The 21221-nt window shown below is 41.4% G+C and overlaps 2 protein-coding genes and 1 non-coding gene across 5 annotated transcripts in view; 2 read left to right on the top strand and 1 right to left on the bottom strand.

Annotated features, from left to right (window-relative positions):
• XPOT (exportin for tRNA) overlaps positions 1–16072 on the bottom strand; it is a 29286-nt gene extending 13214 nt beyond the window's left edge. For 2 of the 3 annotated variants that reach the window (XM_049792198.1, XM_049792201.1), the window contains exons 1-10: positions 15793–16071; positions 12089–12222; positions 10180–10262; positions 8997–9053; positions 7363–7432; positions 5913–6131; positions 5162–5346; positions 4632–4800; positions 3070–3306; positions 2695–2733 (exon numbers count right to left, since the gene is read on the bottom strand). In XM_049792198.1, coding sequence (XP_049648155.1) covers positions 2695–2733; positions 3070–3306; positions 4632–4800; positions 5162–5346; positions 5913–6131; positions 7363–7432; positions 8997–9053; positions 10180–10262; positions 12089–12148 — 1119 coding nt within the window. In that variant the 5' untranslated portion in view covers positions 12149–12222; positions 15793–16071. Of the gene's footprint in view, positions 1–2694; positions 2734–3069; positions 3307–4631; positions 4801–5161; positions 5347–5912; positions 6132–7362; positions 7433–8996; positions 9054–10179; positions 10263–12088; positions 12223–14451; positions 15394–15792 lie in introns of all 3 variants that reach the window. The other variant, XM_049792200.1, reaches the window with a different exon arrangement.
• A 1138-nt stretch (positions 16073–17210) lies between these two features.
• On the top strand, positions 17211–20942 carry RPL18A (ribosomal protein L18a). Its single transcript, XM_049792363.1, has 5 exons — positions 17211–17328; positions 17790–17969; positions 18576–18705; positions 20238–20347; positions 20794–20942. Exons 1-5 carry the CDS (start codon positions 17311–17313, stop codon positions 20884–20886), a joined length of 531 nt encoding a protein of 176 aa, XP_049648320.1. The 5' UTR covers positions 17211–17310; the 3' UTR covers positions 20887–20942.
• Positions 19320–19451, top strand: LOC126034598 (small nucleolar RNA SNORA68). Its single transcript, XR_007504664.1, has one exon. It is a non-coding gene; the product is annotated as a small nucleolar RNA SNORA68 (small nucleolar RNA).
• Positions 20943–21221: the final 279 nt, after the last annotated feature.

Here is a 21221-nt window from a genome sequence, read left to right as displayed (position 1 = left end):
AAACAACAATTAAGATGACTGAACTCAGCAGAGGAAGCTAAACAAGTTGTCAAAGGTTAAAGGGGCAGGTCAGCTTTGCAACAACATTAACTTTTCTATTGGCTCAACATCCTGGAAAGGTTTTTTTGGGGGACAGGTTAACAAGCTGAATTGGTCCAGCAAAGAATCCAGAGTAAGGAGCAGCAAACAAGAGTAAGCAAAGCAAAACCTTCCCTTTTCAGCAGCAGCAAGTTGTTAGATCAGTTAAAGCACTGACATGCAATTTCATCTTAGTAGGGACTGTTGGGAAGTCCTAAAACAGCAATAAAGACTTGATCTCACCTCTACTGAAGTTCCAAACTCTAAATGTATAACTTTGATCTTACTAAGCATTTACCAGTTCAAGTTTTTAGAACTCTGCTTTAATGTTTAAAATACATGGAGTACTCAATTCCATTCATGCATTCCAGGATGGAGAAATTGGACTGACACATACAGCTAAAACAAGTGTTTAAAAATCTATTATATTTGAATTTTCATTTTAAGTTTGTTCTAGGGAAGCTACAGAAATGTTTATTAAATCTAAAATATTCCACATGGACAGAAAGCTATTCTGAATAATTAAAACTGAATGAGAGGCAGGCCATTTTCCATATGCCTATTACAAGAAATGGGTTCACTGAACACTGGAGAAGACTGTAGAATTATAACAGGTATTTGATTAGCATTACAGAGTACCTCATCCCTATACCTACTACAAGGTGAGAAAACAAACTTCTGTCTTTTTTTTTTTCCATATTGGTTAAATTCAGTAGCCAACAGCTTTTATTACAACAATAGCAAATGAAAATGCTGATCATACCAGCAAGAACTTAATTATCATTTTGTGATTCTCTTCCAGTACTGGAGGTTCTGAATGCAGCCAGCCATAAATTCCAGACAAATAATAAACAAGGCAACAAGGTAAATTTAAAAAAAACTGAACAAGACTTTTGACAAATCAATCACAACTACATTTTTCATTAAGGGCAAAACCTGATGTTCTTTATCACTAAAATGGACCAATGAATTAAATTGAAGCTAAATTCCTGATGATCTTGCAGAAATACACTTGTAATACTTTGAGGAAGAACATGATCAAATAGCAAGAATGTCATCAAGCTTTCTATTAACACTAAGTGTCAGCATCATCTGTGAGAAGTCTCTGCTTCTCCATAAGAAGCCGTATTAAAGAATTAAAATAATTGCAAAACATTAATGTGATATGCTTGTAGCCAGAAATGCTTAGAAACACCTGCCATTTTAAGAATTAAAAATGTGATCCTACTGATGAGAAGAAAAAAAAAAGAAAAAAAGAAAAAAACTTAGGGACTTCAAAAGCACAATAAACAAGACCACCTTTTTTCCTGTTCAAATAATGAACAAATTGAAGGTGAGGACTTCTTAGGTGCAAAACTTTAAAGGAATGCTGCTAAGCACACAATTTAAAGCTTATAACAGACAACAATAAGATTTAGAGTATTTCCAAGTACTTTCTTATGAGTTAGATGATCACTATGATCACTTCTCAGTTTAACACAAATCCTCAAGAAGTGCTCAGTAAAATCAAGAAATAATTATAACATGAAGTTCTTCAGTATGAAAGCAAGTTTAACAAAACAGATTCCAGGACAGTAACATTCAGACTTTAAATGTCTTAAGTGCACTGCAGTAGTAATTTTGTTTGATCCAGTTATAGAGACATAGTTACAAAAATAAAAAGATTCAGTGATGTTATCAAACTTCTCTTATTGTGTTACCTAATCCAATTTAAACAGACATTAGACAAAACTAGATCAAGATAATCTAGACCACAGTTATCCAAATTCAACTTTTCATGTTAGAACAGGTACAGAATTCAGTTTTCTTTGTAAAGGAAAAGGAATCACAGCTGTCAGCTGTACAGACTTACAAAATACCTGCACCAATCTAACCAGTTCAACATCTAAATTAGTACATCCACATTGGTGCAGAAGGGTCATAGGGAAAAGAAATTAAAAAAAAGGACTGTGCTGGAAAAGACAAACAGTTTACTACCTGCAAAACTGGACATAAACCTTATTTATTAAACTTAATGTTTGATATATAAACTTAAGCTTATGTATAAACTCAAGCATATAAACTTAAGCTTAATATACAGCTTAATGTAAATGCTTAACACATAACTGCTCATTATAAGTACAACTGTTATATTTTAATTGCAGCTTCTTTCATAATTTACCTAATGATCAACCCAACTATCAAGGGTTGAATTTTATGATAACCCTTCCCATACTGCTTCCCAGCCTTTGGAACCAGAGCAGGTTTTAATAAAAATACAAAGCTTCAGGGAAAAAAAAACCCCTCTTCTGTCTTGATTTAAGAACATTCTATCAACAGTACAGACTGTACAGGAGCTTACCAACATGTGCTTAAGGGTTGCTTGGGAAGACCAGCTCTAAAATAGCTTTCATCTTCATACACAATTCAATATAGGTTTACTATTTAAAGAAACAGCTGTAGTTACTTAGCAGAAGATGGAACATACTGTCTTAACTTTTAAATCTTCCATTTAATTATTGTCACATGCACATTTGAAGGCATATAAATAGAACATGATTTGTTTCAGCAAAATCAAAGATTCTGACCCAATACATTCCTGAAAAAAAGAATCTCTAGTAAAAAGAAAATACTTACCTCTACATTAGCTTTTTGTTGGTCTGAAAGAGCAGAAAGCTGTAAAATAAATTTCAAGTGTTATTTTTTGTATAGTAACTCCTGTATTACTGTCTAACAGGAAAAGACAGGTTTGCTTTTTTAACAGCCATACAATCTGCAAGCCTTCTTTCTACTTAACACAAGATTTAACTCAATTCCTTCAGGTTTCTAAACAACAGTATAGAAATAGCATGAACACAGCCATTAAAGATACTGAATGCTAATAATTCAAAAAAACTATTTTGCAAGTCAGCTTGCACATAGTATGAGATTCATATATTCCCACCAAAAAAAAATATCAAAACTAAATCATATGTCAAAAAGTGATGTTAAATTGAAGTCAGACATATTTACTTGTTTCAAGATGTGAAGGTAGTCGTAACAAAAGCCAATGATATTAGATGAGATGTCGTCATCTTCGTGAATTAACAGTTGCAACATTAGGGCCACTTTTGCTTCAATAGCTTGCAGAGCATCTTGAGCACTCTTCATATCCCCATTTTTTATCAATTTAGTCCAACTAGCTATTAATGCTTGCCCCATCCCATTGACCAGCTTAGAAAATCTGGCCAGAAAATCCACATCATCTTCCTGCAAGACAAGACATCCAATTAAAAATACTAACTAACAGAGCTCATGTTTAAATGGCATGAGCTTACAGATTCTACTACCCTTGTCTAGTATGCAGAAGTAGTAAAACCAACATTTATCTCCTAGATGGAAAGTTCAAGTGCCTAGTTTGTTTTCCCCAGGGAATGGAGAGAGAAAAACTAAAGCAATGCCAGATTTGGCTGACCTCCATTATAGAACGGTAGCTTGCTTCATTTCTTCAGATTAGTTTGTTTCTCTTTTTACTTTACAGCAAGAAGCAGGTTCAAAATAAAAGCAGCAGCACATACCTACCATAAATTTTAGGCTGTATAAGAGGAAAACCTTTTTATGGGAAAACTTCAAAGAATTAACAGCTGTAGCTCACTTCAGAAGTACTGATACCGAGTAACTTTCAGTACTGCCTGTAAGAGTGAGTTAATATTAAATATTTATGGTTTGCTTTTGCAGAAACACATTGATTAGAATTGAGAAATACCCCTCAGTCACCCCAGACAGATGCTTTGCTCCCTGCCATAACTGTATATAAGCAGAAGAATAACAAGTCTTCCTCAGAAAGCCTGAGGTAAGATTTTGAGGAACACCTCCTGAACTGACGAATGCACATTGTCAAATTTGTATTCTTACTAAAATGCAGAAAAAGGCTTCAAAATTAAGAGATAACTGCCTTGCAATCTAAGGACTACAGCTTCATAAGGACTGGTTCCTTTCTCCATGGCAGGTAGCAAACAGCTGTTCTTTAAACACTGCAACTGCCAGGGAATGAGTGTTTTGTTAGTAGGTATATTTTTCCATCTTATCGATAAGAATTTCAAGCCTCATGTCTGATGGTGCAGACATGCAGAAGAGCATACATGCCCTGAAGAAAGCTCTTTCCCCTACCTAAGCATGCATAGCTGATCTAAAGTCTTACCCTAAAAAAACCTCTACCTTGGCTACAATATCTATTACGGAATCATTCAGAACAGAAGATTCAACAAGGCAACAAAACACAGAAGCAGCATTAACAGTAAGCACAACAAGCTTTAGAAGAGGAACAGAGGAGTTACATAGTACCTTGCTTCTAAAACAAAAAACCTCATGCTGAGGACAAACAAAATGCAGTGTTTTAAATGAACAAGGAATATTAATAACAAGCTGTCCTTTTAAGTATGAGAAAACTGTGAGGAGTGTTTAACTTTGATGCAGAAGCACAACTAATTCTCCCTAATCTGTGGACTTAGTTTTATAGTTTTCTGTTCATTTGCTTATTTAAGAACTGTTGGAAACCTATGGCTCATTCCTATTGTAAAAATCAATACACAAACCTGATCAATACTGAAGAGGCCAGCAGACTGCAATACTTGACATAAAGATTCAACCAATTTTGTTTTATCAATTGGGTCCATTCCCTTATTTACAATTTCAAACAAACAATCACAAGCTTCTTCCCGGAGAACTTCCACAGACATGTGACCTAGCAGCATATTTATAAACCTTTAGAGAAAAAAAAGTTTATTTTTATATGTACACAGTAGCATCATATAGAAGCTTTATATTATTTGTGTGCAAGTTTACAATGGTTTCTTTTTATAAGACAGTTTTAAACTCTATTATACTGACTAAACCCAGCATTTTATACATTTTAAGGAGAACCCAGCAAACTACGTAGTGTCTGTTTTCGCCATTATATAAGCTTGGCTTGCAAAGCCTATCACTCTACTAAAAACCCCAACCCTCCAAATAATTATATATAAAGTCCTTTTTCAAAGATGAGTTTCAATTCCGTTTCATAGAAATACAGTCAGCATGCTACCAAACTTATTTTTGCAAACATATTCCATCAAAAAACTGTTACCTTTCATTGGCTATCAGGCTCAAATCTATCCAGGATACATAAGCTCCAACGACTTCAAGGCACTGGCATGTCAACTCTGAGTTATTATATTGATAGTTTTGTAAGATTTGGTACCATGATTCCACCAAACTTGGAATGCACTGTTCCCTCATAGTATCTTTTAATAAGGTGTTCCTACGAGCCTCCTATCAATACAGAAAAAGAATAAATAAGTCTTGTCATAGATTAGCATCTTGTAAAATTAGGAGCATTTCTGTATCCACTACTAGAGACCACTTGTCCTAGCAAGATAACTCAAATCAGAAACTCAAAGAGAGCACATTTTCTTTCTTGCAAGAAATAAAACCAAAATATCCTAGTTTTCGCTCTATCACAATGCCCAAACCCTGAAGAAAGGCAGACAAAGTGGAAAAGCCCTCTAGATCATTAAATGGGTTTTTGACGTTAGGATTCTTTAAAACAGGCACTAGAAGAAGTTAACATTTTAAAATGAGTCAGTTTAACATTAAATTGGCTAACTCAGACCATTAGTTTTTGTTTCCTAGCTCTTCAAGCAAAAAATACATTAAATGAAAAGTATGAAATCATAAAAAGCATTAAACATATGGCTTTTGGATCTAAACCACCAATGTCTCTAAGGCAGGGTTGCCATAGGAAAACAACATCATCTCTGCAAGTCTTCTGCTCCAATTAAAGTAAGAGAACTTTTTTTGAAATTTAAAACAAATTTTAATGCAAAAAAATAACTTGCCTCTGATGTATGAACAACATCCCGGTCTACCAGCTCAGCATCAACAGCCATCAGGATTCTGAGGTACATATCCACACCTCGTGGATTAAGGTCAACTACTGATAGAATATCAAAAAAAAACTTGGGCCATTTTGTGAGATATTCAGTAACAAAAAGCAATGCAAAGACTTGCGCTGCTTTGTTGCGAATAAAAGTCTTCTCAGGCTGGGGATTCAGCATCTGGTAGAAACAAGATATTTTATTTGTAAATTCTTACCAAATTAGAGAAGAATCATATATGCTTGTTGACCTCTGCATATCAATTAATGTACTACCTCTCTTCCTGGCTGAGATCAATCAAAAGCCTTAGCTTTCCAAGGATTTTGAAGAAAATTTAGCTAAATTAGAATGTTTCCCCTGTTTCATTACTTTTGGGTGATACAGTCCTAAGCCTTTCATTCAGCACTAAGACATTAAGTGTACTATTCAAAGACTAAAAGCTAATTTAGCAGTTTGGTGAAAGGAGTAAACAACAACTTCCAGAAAACAAGTTGCAGTCCTCTTGTAGCTAGCTTGTGCCTACATTAGATGTTAGCTTTAAGAATACTAAAGGAAGTTTCTAAGTCTAAGCTCATCAGGGCGGCGGGACGGGGGTGGTGGGGTGGAGAATCTGTCACTACCAATCTCCCTCTCTCTCTCTTTCCACTTTTCTATAAACTTCTAAATGGGACAGCTTGCCACAAAGAGAAATTAAAAGTAATTTAATCCATTTCACAATGATCTGTTCTTTTTCAAGTTGCATCATATTCCATTTCCTACTGTTAAGTTTTCTACAAACAAAGCAACTATGTTAATTTTCAGTGCAGAACTGCAATGATAACTAGATAATGGCAGGTATAGGCCAAGGCTTGTATCAGCCCACTTGACGGTTCTGCTGATTGCAAATTCTTGGGTCAACTGATACTACATGTTCAGCTACAGTAACTAATTCCACAAGAAAGAGCAGCCAATACTCTGCCATAGTATTAACAGAGGAGTGTTGCTGTTCATTTATAAACATCTGCTAGCATTCTAAGTAGACGGGAGTTAGGCCAGGAGGGTCTTAAAAACAGCATTACTGTTCTTCCTCCAGACACTCAGGAACATCAGGAATCTGGATTTTATCTCTCTAAAGGGAAACTTTTAATACTCCATATTTTACACACAACTGATTAAACCACAATCATTATCTGAAATAAGAGTTTTATATTTAATAATATGTTCAAGCACAGACTTCTTTACAACATCTGATTTAAAGAATTTCTAATCAAGATTAGCATGTTTAAAGCTTTTAACCATCAGATACCATGTATCTTCAGAAAGCCATCTTTAAACTCAAATGACAGATTAAACATTTAGCCCACACTCAAGGCATTATGTTAGCCCACTAATAAGCCTACTATGCAAGACCACTGTGAAGGGACATACTTACCTGTGCTTGCAGCCATGTTATGAGTGTTTCCCTAATTAGCTGCTGCTGGACTTCAGTAAGTTCAGAGTATCTGAAACAAAGCATAATGAGATCAAAATACAACTGCTTCATGACAAGTGCAACATTCAGTAAGGCAAAAAACTCTTTTAATATTGCACATAATACTGCACGTTAATATAAATGAAAGGTTCCCAGAAAAGGAATTTACACAGCTATTTGTGTATTAAAATTTTGAATCAAAGACATAAAAATAAGGAAAAACATTTTGCCTATATTAATGGATTACATTTTGAGGCACTACTGCCTCCTATATTGGAGTAGGAGCTTGAAATTTTGCAGGAAGGCTGCTCTATCAGGGACAGGGCTTATGACCCTCAAAAATACACGTTTGACCATAAACCACAGGAAGAAGGAAGAGACATCTGTATATGCTCAAACTTGTTTACTACACATTGAAGACTGCCAACAGCGAGCACAAGGAAGTCCTTCACTGATCTGACCTACAGTACATTAATTATCAGACATATCAAAACAAAAAAAGCAAACAAGCAATTCTGCTTTACGTCATACATACAGTCTTGGCAAAATTTGACATTATACCCAGACCACCTCAAATACTACCCACACAAGATGCTCCTTCCCAGGACCAGCTAAGCTCACAACACTCTCCTTGCAATAGAACTAGCTATAGGTTTGGTACAGTCCTTAACAGGAATGACTGCTGAATGCAGCTCCAGTGTTCCTGTAACAAGTAACTACTCATTAAGGAGAAGAAAAAGCAACCCCACTGAAAACGCTCAAAGAAAATAAGAAGCAGGAAATCAAGAGAAAACATACTGCAGTAAACAGGCAACAGGAGTGGAACAAGCAGAGGAAGATGGACAATGACGTAAAATCAGGTGAATAAAATCACAGAAAGTTAAGTCTTTCATTTTTGCTGTGATACATAATTGTGCAAATCAGTTGCAAAATACATCTTATTCCTATCTAAAGCCTAACCCACATGTTCAGTGTACTGCAACCAGTCACAATGATATTCCAAGAGGCAGACACCTCTGCCATGATGTTCAAGTCCAGACCAAAGGAGCCCAAAGTGTGAACAAAATATAGTTCGATCCAATGAAACATACATTATTTCAAAGTATTTTCTCCTAAAATTATGATTCTATGAGAACACCACTCAGTGAAAAGCCTACTTTCCCTTAACATCTCTGCCATGGTTATTGAATGAATAGGGCTTTGTCTGAAGGCCAAGGCTCTGTACTGAGCAAGGCTGCTGTTTGCAGGACTCTTTCCTGCCAAAACCAGTGAGAGTACAGATTAAGGCTTGAATCTCCAGAAAGGAATGGCTAAGTTTCGAGCAATCACTGGTAATCGGGTCTGTGTTAGGCCATACACAGGTGTTAAGACTACCTAAGTAGAGCACGCTGCTCAAAACTCAACTGCTGTTCAAAACCCAACTACTCCTCTCCCAGGAAAAGGTGAAGAAATGTAAGAAAGTCCTCTGGACCAGATTAAAGACACCTCATCAACCACACCAAGATGACAGACACCATTTTAAGTTTCTTTGCAAGCAGAATAAAAAGGGGAAATTAAATGGATGTACATGGCTGGTGTTAAGAAAGATTACTCACTTGAACTTAATTTGATGTTCCAGAACTTGAAAGCAAAAGAACTTGATGTGATCATCACTAGAAAAGAAAAGAAAATTACTACTGGCAATATGGTACACTTCTCTGGGGCGAAAAGATTCCTCAAGTATTACAACCAGGTAAATTGGTTGGTAAATCAAGAATTACTGTGCACCAGAGAAAAATGCTACAGCTATTACTTCAAAGCAAAAATGACAAATACTCAAGCAGTTCATTTGGTAAAAATGAGCAACTGTTAAACTAATATTTATGTTTGATATCACAATCCTTTTTTTCTACAGCCACCAATTTGTTATGCTTTGATTTCAGTATTGAACATACAAAACTACAATACCTATTGTATCTTGCCTTCATAAAAATCTGTCAGGCTTCAGTAATACGTCTGGCTTCCATTAGTACACTAAGTGCAAGTTGTACACTGTGTCTTAAAGAGCAAGCTAAAGACAAACTGAGGTATAGATTAGAAAGGGACATTTCACATGCTATACAATCTACATGATTTCTTAATCTTATCTAAAAATTGTAACAATCATAATGTATTTTGATAAAGATTATAAAATGCTGTTTTCAAATCTTGTGTGGTTTTGTTAATTACTGCATATTCCTTTGAAGTCAAAAGTTTTGACAAATCATTTACAAAAAAGCATTCACTAGAAGTCACTGTTGTTATTCAGGAGGCATACATCCCTCAGTTTCCTTCTAACCTGAATTATTCTGTAATATAGCAACAACCCAGTACCTGAGATCTAAATACACAACTTTGTGTAAAAATAGAGCTGACTACATATTCTTTGCATCTTGAAAAATGGGATGGCCTACTCCATAGAATGGGACAAGGAACCACTACGGAGATTATTGCATATAAAGCCTATAGTCTCACAATAGAAAATTTTCAGCACTCCTCCCCAAAAGATAGCACTAGAACTCATTCTTTTTCCCTGGAGTTCATAAAGCAGCAGTCTTTAGGCTACTAAATTAATACGGAATTTTATTTATACATCAGTCTTCCTTGAAAGGCATTATACAGAAGCCACAGATTAACTATGATTCTAAAAACAGTATGAAGACCATATCAACTTCCAGCAATTTCGTTTGCCTGTTATGCTGTAGAGCTAAAACCAGACCCAAACATATGAAAATAAGCAATGATTCTTATCTACATTACCTGTATATACTCTGAGCTAATGCTTCTGCGCAGACTTGCCAAGCATCCTGAGATATCTTCAGCTGCTCAAAGTAGGCTAGTGCCTGCAAATATCCAAGTAAGTTTCATTTTAAAAAAGGAATAAACAAACGATGCAGCAAGACATCTCATTCACACTTAAGACTCACATTTAAACAGCTCTCCATCAAAAAACCAAAAGGTATTTGGATACATCCAAGTATTTATGTGACTCCCTAATTACCATAACACCAGAGTGTTTCTTCAAATGCTAGTATCATAGGTACACACTTCCACTTTACATTCAATAAAAAAATTTTTGTTACTTGAATATAAAAGTCATAGAATCAGAAATGTTGAGGTTAGAAGGGACCTCTGGAGACAGGGTCAACTAAAGAAAGTTTCTTAGGACCTTCCTGTTTAGGTGGAAGTTCACATCCAAGTTAAAATTCCTTCCACAAATTCTAAAGAGAAAATAATTTAAATTTTTCACTGAAAACAACTCAGTATTTTTGTTGCACCACTTTGGCTGTATTCAACACCTCAAGCTCAAGAAACATTCAAACACTGATCACGACTGTCACTTTATGAAGCCATCACAGAGACTGGAAAAAAATTCTACCAAACTCTAAATAATCAAGTAGTTTATCAGAACTTCTACATAGCTTTTGACAACAGTTAACTTAATCTAAGTGCTTTAAGATTTAGTGTGGCCTGTTATACAAAACAGTAAAGTAGCTTTTGAAACAGAGATTAGATTAAAAACATTATTTCAATTCTACGGATGCTTGTATTTCAAGGGGGTTTTTTGGCTGTTGGATGGTCTTGGTTTTTTGCATTAGTTCATAATTGTTTCCATTCAGCAAAGTAATTTCCCAAAGTAATTATTCAGCGAGTTGAAATAAGTTCTTAAACCAAGAATTGCCTTCCTGTAGACAATTTTCTTATACTGAACAGTTTTACTAGAAATGGTTTCATACTTCCTTTATATGTTACATCTTACATGATTAGTGAAAGGGTAAATCACCTTTTACTATAAATATTTCAAAATTAGGCAGACTGCACAGTTAAAAGGTCAATAAATCTATAAGCTTCAAAATTTACAGTGATATTATGTTAACAGAACAAGAAAGATTAGCTACATCCATCCTTTCAAAAAGGACAAATACCCAGAACCAACATATTTAACAGGCTGCTTAGCAATACCAGGCTGCATTTTTAACTTGCTTATACATTCCAGAATTTGAACACAAAACCAAGGTATTAACATCTTCATTTCTGAAAGATTTCACTGGAGGTTATCTTGTAGACAGTTGAATCAAATTGAAAATGAATCAGTAAGCATAAATATTTACTCATTAAATAGATAAATTGTAATGCCTTTTCACAGGAGCACCCCTCTTTTCTGACGTAACTGTTACCCACTTACCGTGACTACTTTCTTAACCTACTCTATGCTAATACAAACTTCACTGCAGTTAAAAACACACATTTCATTAAAAAAACACTAAAGGTAGGTAATCCATTCCAATAAAACAACACGTCTAAGAATTAAAAGGGCAATTGCAAGCAACTCATTCTGCTTTCCATTCTATGTGAACCTATGTATGGAGCTAAGCAACAAGTACAGAGATTTGAAAGGACTGAAAAAGTCAGAGCCCAGAAAAATAAATTCTATGCATGTTAAGTGTAATTTCACAGAATTGGTGACACGACCTTCCACTTACATACTTGCAACATAACTTTGTTTTGTACTTGTCACCACGAACCCTATGTATTGGTTAACAAAAAAAAAAAACCAAACCCAAGAAGGGCAAGCCCCCAATTGCCCCCAATTCTCCACCCAAGAAAATACAAGACTTTTGCACTGAAACAGCACCCCCAATTATTAGAGAGATAAGTAATTACACACTCTTTGTCTGAAGTCCGCATCAGCATTTGGGTTCAGCCCTAAAAGGGCTTGTTCATCCATCTCTACTGCTATACTCTTTGTTTCCTACTCCTAACTGGTTTGCCCACTTCTTCTAGAGAGGAAACTACGATCATCTGCAAGTAGAGAAAGAGAAATTTTATTTGCTCAGCAGAACAACAAAAATTAAAAGCAGGACAGCAACAACCACAGAAGTTTGCCCACAAACCTCAAACACATAGTATGTACTCCACCAAAACATGAATGCGTGTACTTCTGGTACAGATATCAGAATCCTAAGTCCTTTAATCAACTTTTAATAGTACTAAACTTCTCACTGAATAAGGAGAATTTGAAGTGTCCATATATTTCAGTTATCTTGAAAAGAGCTAATATAATCTTAATTAACAGAGAAATGGTATGACATGAACTATTCAACTGAAGGCTTGAACTCAAATTTCAAGCACGCCGAGAAGGTTTCAGCAAGATATGATATAAGCATAAATCTACTACTTAAATGCTGGACAGCTGTATTTTTTTTCCCACCACAAACTTTGTAACTGCAAAAAAAAAATCTCTAGTCATCTCTAATATTGTTAAGATGCTTCATAAACTCATTTATGAAGTATTTCCCCTAGGGAGGCAAAGCCATTAGAAGGTCTTTCTTCTAAAGCAAGCGCACACAAGAGAAATGTCTTAGAAATTAACCACAAAATACATCATACTGAGTTGTTAACAAAGTTTTCTGTTCCTACTAATGGGTGGTGATTTACCAGCAATGATTTTTATTTAGAAAATTTAGTGTAAAATTAACAAGCAAGCTAGACAAATGTTCAAAAGATGATGCGTCTCTACAGGCTGTTCTGCAATGCTCTGGTAAAACACAGGGAATTAAAAAAAATAAAAATCTTTGTCAAATACTAGGATGCAGTTGAACAGCAAGAGGGGACAAAATCCGTCTATCCTTCAAAGCTTCCCCCCCCCCTAGTTAATTAGGCCTGAAATAAGGCCTTGTTACGTAAGTATGTAGGAGGTAGGGGAAGGGAAGATACATAAGAGGAAGAGATGAAATACAAAGGAGCTGTGGTTTGAAGCTGCCTACACGCCTATAGGTAGAACTTCTGATTTCTTAGTATTGCATGTCTTGTGCACGCTCTACTGTTCACCCTCCCCCACTAGAAGAAAGGTGGCACAGTGACAACTGACAGCAAGCATGCCTGAAAAGGAGCACTCAAAATTTAACATGGTAAGACAGGTACTTCTATATAACTCACTACAGAATACACTATAATAAAATGCATCATGAAAAGCAATTTAATAAGTAAAATTGAGTTCATACCAAAAAAAAAATTGCAGGTTGCAGCTGTATAGAAACCAGAAAATCTGGAACAAAGCAATGACTCGTGGCAAAACAAGCTTCACACGCTGCCTTGCGACACAGAGCAATCCTGCTCAGGGTCAAAATCTTTAATCCCTAAAGTTGCTCTGCTGAGTCTTCTCCCTCTGCACCCCCAGCCCCCAGCTTGTTTTCCCCATAATCAATATCCAAAACAGCCAGATTAAAATAAAAGTAAAATGCTGCTGAAAAAGTTACTTTTTTATTTTACAGCATCTTTCGATTAGGGTCTGGTCCAGAGTTATACAAGTAAAACTATTTAATATACAGAAGCATATTTCTGGCATATTTTCCTGCTGATATCACTACGTTATCTGCCCAAAAGGTAGTAATCTTGTACACATGCGTGACAAGTTTTGCTATTAAAAATAACCTCGCTCAAACACGTATTCTTTTCACTTGTTTAGCTAACAGCAATGCCAACCAGTTCTACTAATTTTGTATATGCTACATAAGTATATTTAAAATTTCATCTTTTACCCTATATCCTTTTCTAAGAGTTTCAGCTTGACTAGCCAACTCTAGAAGACAAATAATTGAGATAGACTATTTGAATGAGCCTTTTGAGAAAGCTAACAAAATAGCTTCTCATGCTATATGGTTTTAGTTGAGCAGGTAGCTTTTCCACCACAAATCTATTCTACCAGCCAGTTACACTTCAAAAGCAGTATCAGAACTGCAATTTTAATACTACTTACAATTTGCAAAATCCATTGCAAGATATACCCAGCTATAATGTCAAGTATGTCATTGAAGCAAGATTTATAATCAATAAAATCAATAGTTAATATGCAGCTGTGTAGAAAGTACTTGTTTACTTAGAGATGCTTTTTTTGTTAGGCAGTTGCTATGTTGGGTGGCAAAGTGATCTTACTGTAATTAGGAGGGTGCAATTCCTTAACAGTGAAGTCATACAGGTATACGTATCTCATCAAGATAGTTTATTCCCTTTCACCTATTAAATACTTACAAATGCATTCGATAGCAGAGACTGCTTTCTTACAGGAAAAAAATGTAGTCACACTTTGAGTGGGGAAGATTGTCCAGTTTAACAACACTAACATGGTCAAAGGTGTGTAACTTGTGTCCAGATATGTCCTAACAACAAAAGCATTCAGAGCATTTTAACTACAGATGCTAACCACGGGAACGATCAAAGAATACTTCATTTGGAGCATTTGGTTTTGCTATTTACAAGATTGTGATAGCACACAGGGTGCCAGTGACAGGCTTCATTTTAATTCCCTCAAATCTTCTCTCTAATAAAAACAAAGACAATAAAAGATCACCTTTCACACTCTTTTTTGAGCTCTGTTTTGCTTGCTGCAAGTCTTGAGCATATTTACAGCCTCTTAGGCTATAGAGCCTTCACACTGACCTAACGTGGTTAAAACGAACAGCTGTGTAGTTGTAGCTACTTCGAGAACTTTACAACTGGACTAGAAAGTTTTTCCCTCTGGAAGTGACACGTTAGGTCTTCATCTCAGGCACATCCTTACTGGCCAGGAACTCCCCGAGAGGAGCAAGGCCTTCTTGCCCGCCCCCCCCCCCCGACTTGGTCAAGAGCCCAGCCTGCACTCGCTGCAGAGCCGACAGCACTGCCTGGCTCAGCAGCTCAGCCGAGGAGGGGGATCTGGAGTTCGCACCCAGCGGCGAAGACACCGGGTCTGCAGCTTAACCCCTTCGGCCCCTTCCCGGGGCCGCTGCCGAGTGACAAAGCAGTCCTCCCCCGGCGGGGAACCGCCGTACTGGGACACGCCGAGAGCAGCGGAATATGGAGGTGCAGGGGAGGTCCCTCCGCTCGCGTTGCAGTGCAAGAGCTCACGGTCACTTCCTTCCCCCGCCGGAGCCATAACGCAGGACGGTGACCGAGGCAGCTCCCGCAGCACGCGAACAGAACGGCACCGCAAAGCTACAGCGTGCGAGAGAAGAATCCCGATGGTTTCGGCGGCCGCACGACCCCGCCCCAGCCAGCTCACGGAGGGACCGGCCCGACGGGGACCGACCGACTGCAGCACTCTCCTGCTCCCCCAGCAGCGGGGCCGGGTGGGCGGGGAGGCCGCGGCGCCTGAGCCCCCCACCCCACCCCGTTCTCCACAGCCTCACGGCTGCGGAGGAAGCGGCGCCGGGCTGCCTGGAACCGGCCGGGTGACCCGCGGGAGCCCGCCGCCAGCTCAGCGGCGACGCCCGCGGGCGCCCACCCCGCCCCGGCCCCCGCCAGCGGCCGGGGAGGCCCAGCCCCCCGCCGGGCTGAGTCACCCCGCGCCGCGCGTCGTGTCCCGGTCCCCGTCCCCATTCCCCCCGCCGTTACCTTTCCTGGTCACTCCTCCATCGCGGCGGCGCTGCCGGCTCCCACTCCCACAGCTCCGCGGCCGCCACGAGCATAGGGAGCGGAGCGGGCCGGGCCAGGCCGCGCCGCCTCGGCTGGCGGCGGGAGGAGGAGGAGGAGGAGGAGGAGGCCCAGGGGAGGCGCCGCGTTCCTCGCGCGTGCGGAACGGCCTCCGGGAAGGAACGCTGCCCCCGCCCCTCGGCGGAGCCGCCGCAGGACTACGGCTCCCGGCGTGCCGCCGGCCCGGCCCGCCGCGCTCCGCCTCCCTCCGCGGCTAGGCGGCCGGCCGCGGGGCACGCCGGGATGCGCCCGCCCCGCGGCACCCTGGGAGCTGTAGTCCCGCCCACCCTGCGGCGAGTGGCCGCGGCCTCCGCCTCCGGCCGGTGCCGCTCCTCGTCGCGCAGCTCCCTGGAAGGGGGCGGGGGCTACAGCAGCGAAGACCCCGATTTAATGAACCGGGACGGGCCCGTTCCGCTCCCAAACTCCCGCCGGGATGCGGAAATGGCGCTCTGTCAGCAGCAGCGAGGCGGCTCTGCCCGGTGACGGGCACAAGGGCGGGCCCGAGCTCCAGCACTGCCAAAGCGTCGGCTTGCGTGTGAGGAGACGGGTAGCCCAGCCGATGTCAGCAAATATGACGCCGGTCGCCTCCGCAAATCGTTCTGCGGCGAGGCAAGGGGTACGGAGGTCTGGCGTGATGAGAGGCGTGCGTGTCTGCGGAATCGGGCTGAAAGGAAAAAAAAGTCGAAGTGCCAGTAACGGCAGCAATTTACTTCATGGCTGCCGCAGCGTTACAGCGTCCTTCGAGAGGGAGGCCGCTCGCGCCGCCTGCCACGGCAGCGCAGCTCTCAGAAGCCCGACCCACACACCGCCCGAGCGGGCCGCGGCCGCAGAACCGGTCCCCGCTCACGGTGCGCAGGAGCGGCCGCGCTCGGGGCCAGCCGCGACGAAGTGGATCCCATCGAACGGGGGCGGGGGGCGGTCCACGGGGGCAACCCCGCGGTAGCCAGCAGCCCCGGTCTCCCACGGGACCACGGGTGAGAGAGGCTCCCCCGACAGCCCTTCCACGCCCGGCCTCTGCCCCGCGGGGAACGCGGCGCTGGCTGCCTCGGCCTGCGGCCTCCCCGCCACGTCCTCTGCGGCAACGCGAGCAGGGCCGGCAGGAGACGGGGTCACGCACAGCCGGGCCTCTTCCGACCGGTACCGGCAGCATGCGGGCCCGCGGCACTGCTGGCTTCCGCGGCCGGCCTGGCCGAGCGCCGAGCTCCCCTCAACCCCGCCGCCGCCGGCCGGGCCCGGACTGAGCCACGCGGCCCCTGCCGGCCCGGAGCCCAGCGCCGGCCGCCGCGGGCGGAGACTGACGGCTGCCTGCTCCAATCGCGCTCTCCTCCCAGCCAATGGGCGGACAGGACGGCCGGGGGCGGGGCTGCCGGCAGGCGGGTGACGGGAGGCGGCGGCGCACGCGGCCTTTCCTTTCCTGCGGGCCGCGGAGGAGGCAGCAGCATGAAGGCGTCGGGCACCGTGAGTGAAGGCCGGGGCGCGGGGGCACGGCCGGGACTGGGGCCGGCACCGGGACTGGGACCGTAGGCGGCCGTTGGGAGGGCGGCGGCGCGGGCTTGCGGCGCAAGAGAGCGGCCTTTGCGCGCCCAAGCAGCCCCGCCCGGCTCTTGAGGGAGGCGAGCGGCCAACATGGCGGCGGCGCCGCTCCCGCAGGACGCGTGAGGAGGCCGCGCCGCTCCTGGGGGGGGGGGGGCGGCGATCGGCGGGCGGCACGGCTGGGCCCTCCGGCCCATCCGCCGGCGCCGGTGGTCTGCCTCTTCCCTTTCCCCTGGGATGGCCTGCTCTCTCTCGCTGCGATGCGTTCCGCGGGGCCGGCCCGTGGCGGGGCCGCTCGGGCTGGCACGGGGGCGGCTCCGCGGCGGCTGGGCCGGCGTCGCTGAGGGACTCGCGCTGCGGGCGGCCTGTCGTTCGTCTCTCTCCAGCTGCGGGAGTACAAGGTGGTCGGGCGATGCCTGCCCACGCCCAAGTGCACGACGCCTCCCCTCTACCGCATGCGGATCTTCGCTCCGAACCATGTTGTCGCCAAGTCCCGGTTCTGGTACTTCGTTTCTCAGCTGAAGAAGATGAAGAAGTCTTCTGGAGAGATTGTGTACTGTGGCCAGGTGCGGGATTGAAAACCTAAAAGAGTGGGAGATTTGTAAGGCATTCCAGCTGGTATGTGTGGAAGGAATTTATGTAAGCACAGTTACTAGGGGTGAGGTTGAAGTTAATTTATTCTTCAGTTGCTGAGAACCTGAGTGACAAGTTCGCTTTCTCATAGTGGCACTATATGTCCAGTAAACTAAAAAGAAATGTACTTCCCAATACTTGAGAGTTATGAGCTATGGCACTAGTCAGTGCTGGTGTCTGATTCTTACGCTTGCTTCATTGTGGAATATACCTTTTAAGAGTCATCTGGACATTCATAATCCTTGGAAAGTAGATACTTGTATGCTTGCACTCCTCTACCTTGATGCTTAAAAGACATTCTTTAGAGCCGAAGACTTCTGTGTGTTTTTCTTCCCACGCTGAATGATTAAAACTTTTCACTCTGAATTACCAAGACTTGAGTGTAGCTATGTTGATGTGGGGAAAGAGCACATAGTTGGTTTTGACATTAAAACTCCCCATAGTGGTTTCATTAGAGCTCTGAAATATTTCTTCTTAAACTTGTAAAATGCCAGTGATGTACTGTCTCTAACTACTTTTGTGCTCTTGTGTAATTCCAGGTGTATGAGAAGTCCCCTCTGCGAGTGAAAAATTTTGGTATTTGGTTGCGCTATGATTCTCGTAGCGGAACTCACAACATGTACAGGGAGTACAGGGATTTGACCACGGCTGGTGCTGTCACTCAGTGCTGTAAGTATATGTAACTGTTTGAGGTAGGCCCAGTATATAAGCACAAGATTAAATCTTAAACTGGGCATAAAGCATGATGACTTGATCCATGATAAGATAACTGAAACACTGGAAAAATAAAGTGGGGAGTTCCCAGAGAAGTCCATGCATGCTTGTGTATGATGTATGTGGTATCTTCCTTGTTACCATTCCTTATACAGTTTCTCTAGCTGAAAATATTTCCACTTCATCTTGGTGTGACTTTGTACCATTCTAGTAATGAGGTTTGCTATACAGACTGAGAGTTTCATGACACTTTAGGTGCTGTATATATTTCTTGCACTGTATTTATTGTTTTAAAATAATTGAGTATATCTTCCCAAGTCTTGTGGAGAGAATATTTCAGATATCATGTGGAACACACTAGCATCTGTCCCTTGGAGAGCAAGTTAAAAAAAACCCCAAACATCACGGGGCAGGGAAAGGTGTGTTGCTCGAAGATCTCACTGCCTTAGTTCAGGGAGAATTAAAGGTTGTCCTGATTTCAGTCTGTTTTGTGAAGTACTAGAGGGATAGACCGTTTGTATAGCTGATGCTGTTGATATTTGAATCCAGAAGTGTTATAAACACTACAGAATGCACATAAAAACCCAAAGAATATTGTTCTTAATAATGATATTCTTGTCATGTGTGCAAATATTAAATGTATCTTGTCGCCTTTCAAAAGCTGAAGTGCTGTTGAAAGTGAAATTTAAGGTTCTACATTAACTTAAAATAATTCCTGTTGGTTAATATACTGGAGAACTGCTTAAGAGGCCTGAGAACTTAATTTGTCATGACAATTGCATGATGACTTTGATACCTTTATGTTCAAGAATACTTTGACAGGTAAGTTTTTAATAGGGATGTTAGATCTTCATGGGAAGCATTGTAAGGACAATAGTATTTCAACGGGCATATCTTGTGGAACTAGCTATAGATGTCATGACCTGAAGGCAGTGATTTTCACTGCCGCAGGGAAGAATTTTCGGGTAGCATCATGTACAGATGGCTTCCTCCTGTTCTGAAAGCCTAATTTTGTGGGCTAAATATCAATTCACATTTTTATCACTTGGCACTTTTAAGGAAAGTAAAGATAACCTCGGATCCTACCTTTACTTGCACCTTCCTTTTGGCAGGGAAATTCTGAAGTTCACATGTCTTTCCAGTAATCATATTTCAGTGTTGATTCTGAATCACAGTTTTTTTGTGCAAAAAATGAAATAGGCCCATGTAGATTACTTCTGTACATGTGTACCTTCTTGAAATCAGGCAAGAACAGTAAGAAGGTGCTTTCTTGGAGGAGTTTGGTTATGAGTTCCAGGAAGAATTTTCTGCTGCATGTTGGTTCTGTGATATTTCTGCATCACTTCAGATACTAAAACCACTGTGATTAAGTAGAGTCGATCAGGAATTTTAAAAGTTGTAGATGGTACTATAAACATTTCCTGAAAGGTTGGTAGTAAGATTTTTGAACTGAAAAGATTTATTTTTAATGAGTTCTCTTGTTACAGACCGTGATATGGGAGCCCGTCATCGTGCCCGTGCTCATTCTATTCAGATCATGAAAGTTGAGGAGATTGCTGCTAGCAAGTGCCGTAGACCAGCAGTCAAGCAGTTCCATGTAAGTGAAGTAGCATTGCAGTGGCTGGTGGGTCCTGGTCTAACACAGACTGGAAGGGGGGAGCTCTCTTCTCTGGTACAGGTTTGCTTTGCAGGCAAAAATAGGGAGGGAGCCTAACTTGCATGCATAAGTTTGCAGCTGTGTTATATTACAATCAAGACTTTTAATGCTAGAACTGTTTGAAAGAAAGTCAGACTAAAACAAAAGTGTATTATCTTGCAGAAAGCTTACCTATATATAACAGGCATTTCTTTCAAAAAGAATCACAAAACTAAGGCATCTGTTAGCTCCTATATAGAAGTATAGATTAGAAGTATATCTAATCTGTGGATGCATTACTTCTCTATACATAAGTTAGCAGCTGAATGTAGCTTAGCTATTTATTGCAAACTATGTTCTGTTGTTTATCTAATATCTCAATTAACACAGAAACATTTTTCTTGCAGGATTCTAAAATCAAGTTCCCTCTGCCACACAGAGTTCTGCGTCGCCAGCACAAACCACGTTTCACTACCAAGAGACCAAATACTTTCTTTTAAATATGAAAATGTGCTGTCGCCCTGTGTTGTAATAAAGGTCTTATTTGAACCTTTGACTCCCAATTGTCTTTTGGAAATGGTGTTCTGGATAACTAGGAGTCCCCCTTCCTACGCTTTATTTTCTGTAAACTATTGGCAGCCTACTGTTTGCAGCTATGATTACCCTCAAACAGGTGAATGTTTCAGGTGATGACTTAAGTTACCAAAACAGCTCATCAATAAACCAAAATTTTAATAACCAGCTTTCCAGGTCAGGGTAGGTCTATTGTTGAGCAGCTATAACATCCCACATTCATTTTGTCCCTTAGGCACGCTTAGTAAATATAGTTGAATTC

This window comes from Accipiter gentilis, chromosome 34 (assembly GCF_929443795.1).
Source record: "Accipiter gentilis chromosome 34, bAccGen1.1, whole genome shotgun sequence".
Taxonomy (NCBI): Eukaryota; Metazoa; Chordata; class Aves; order Accipitriformes; family Accipitridae; genus Astur; species Astur gentilis.
This window is presented reverse-complemented; position numbering and strand designations above follow the sequence as displayed.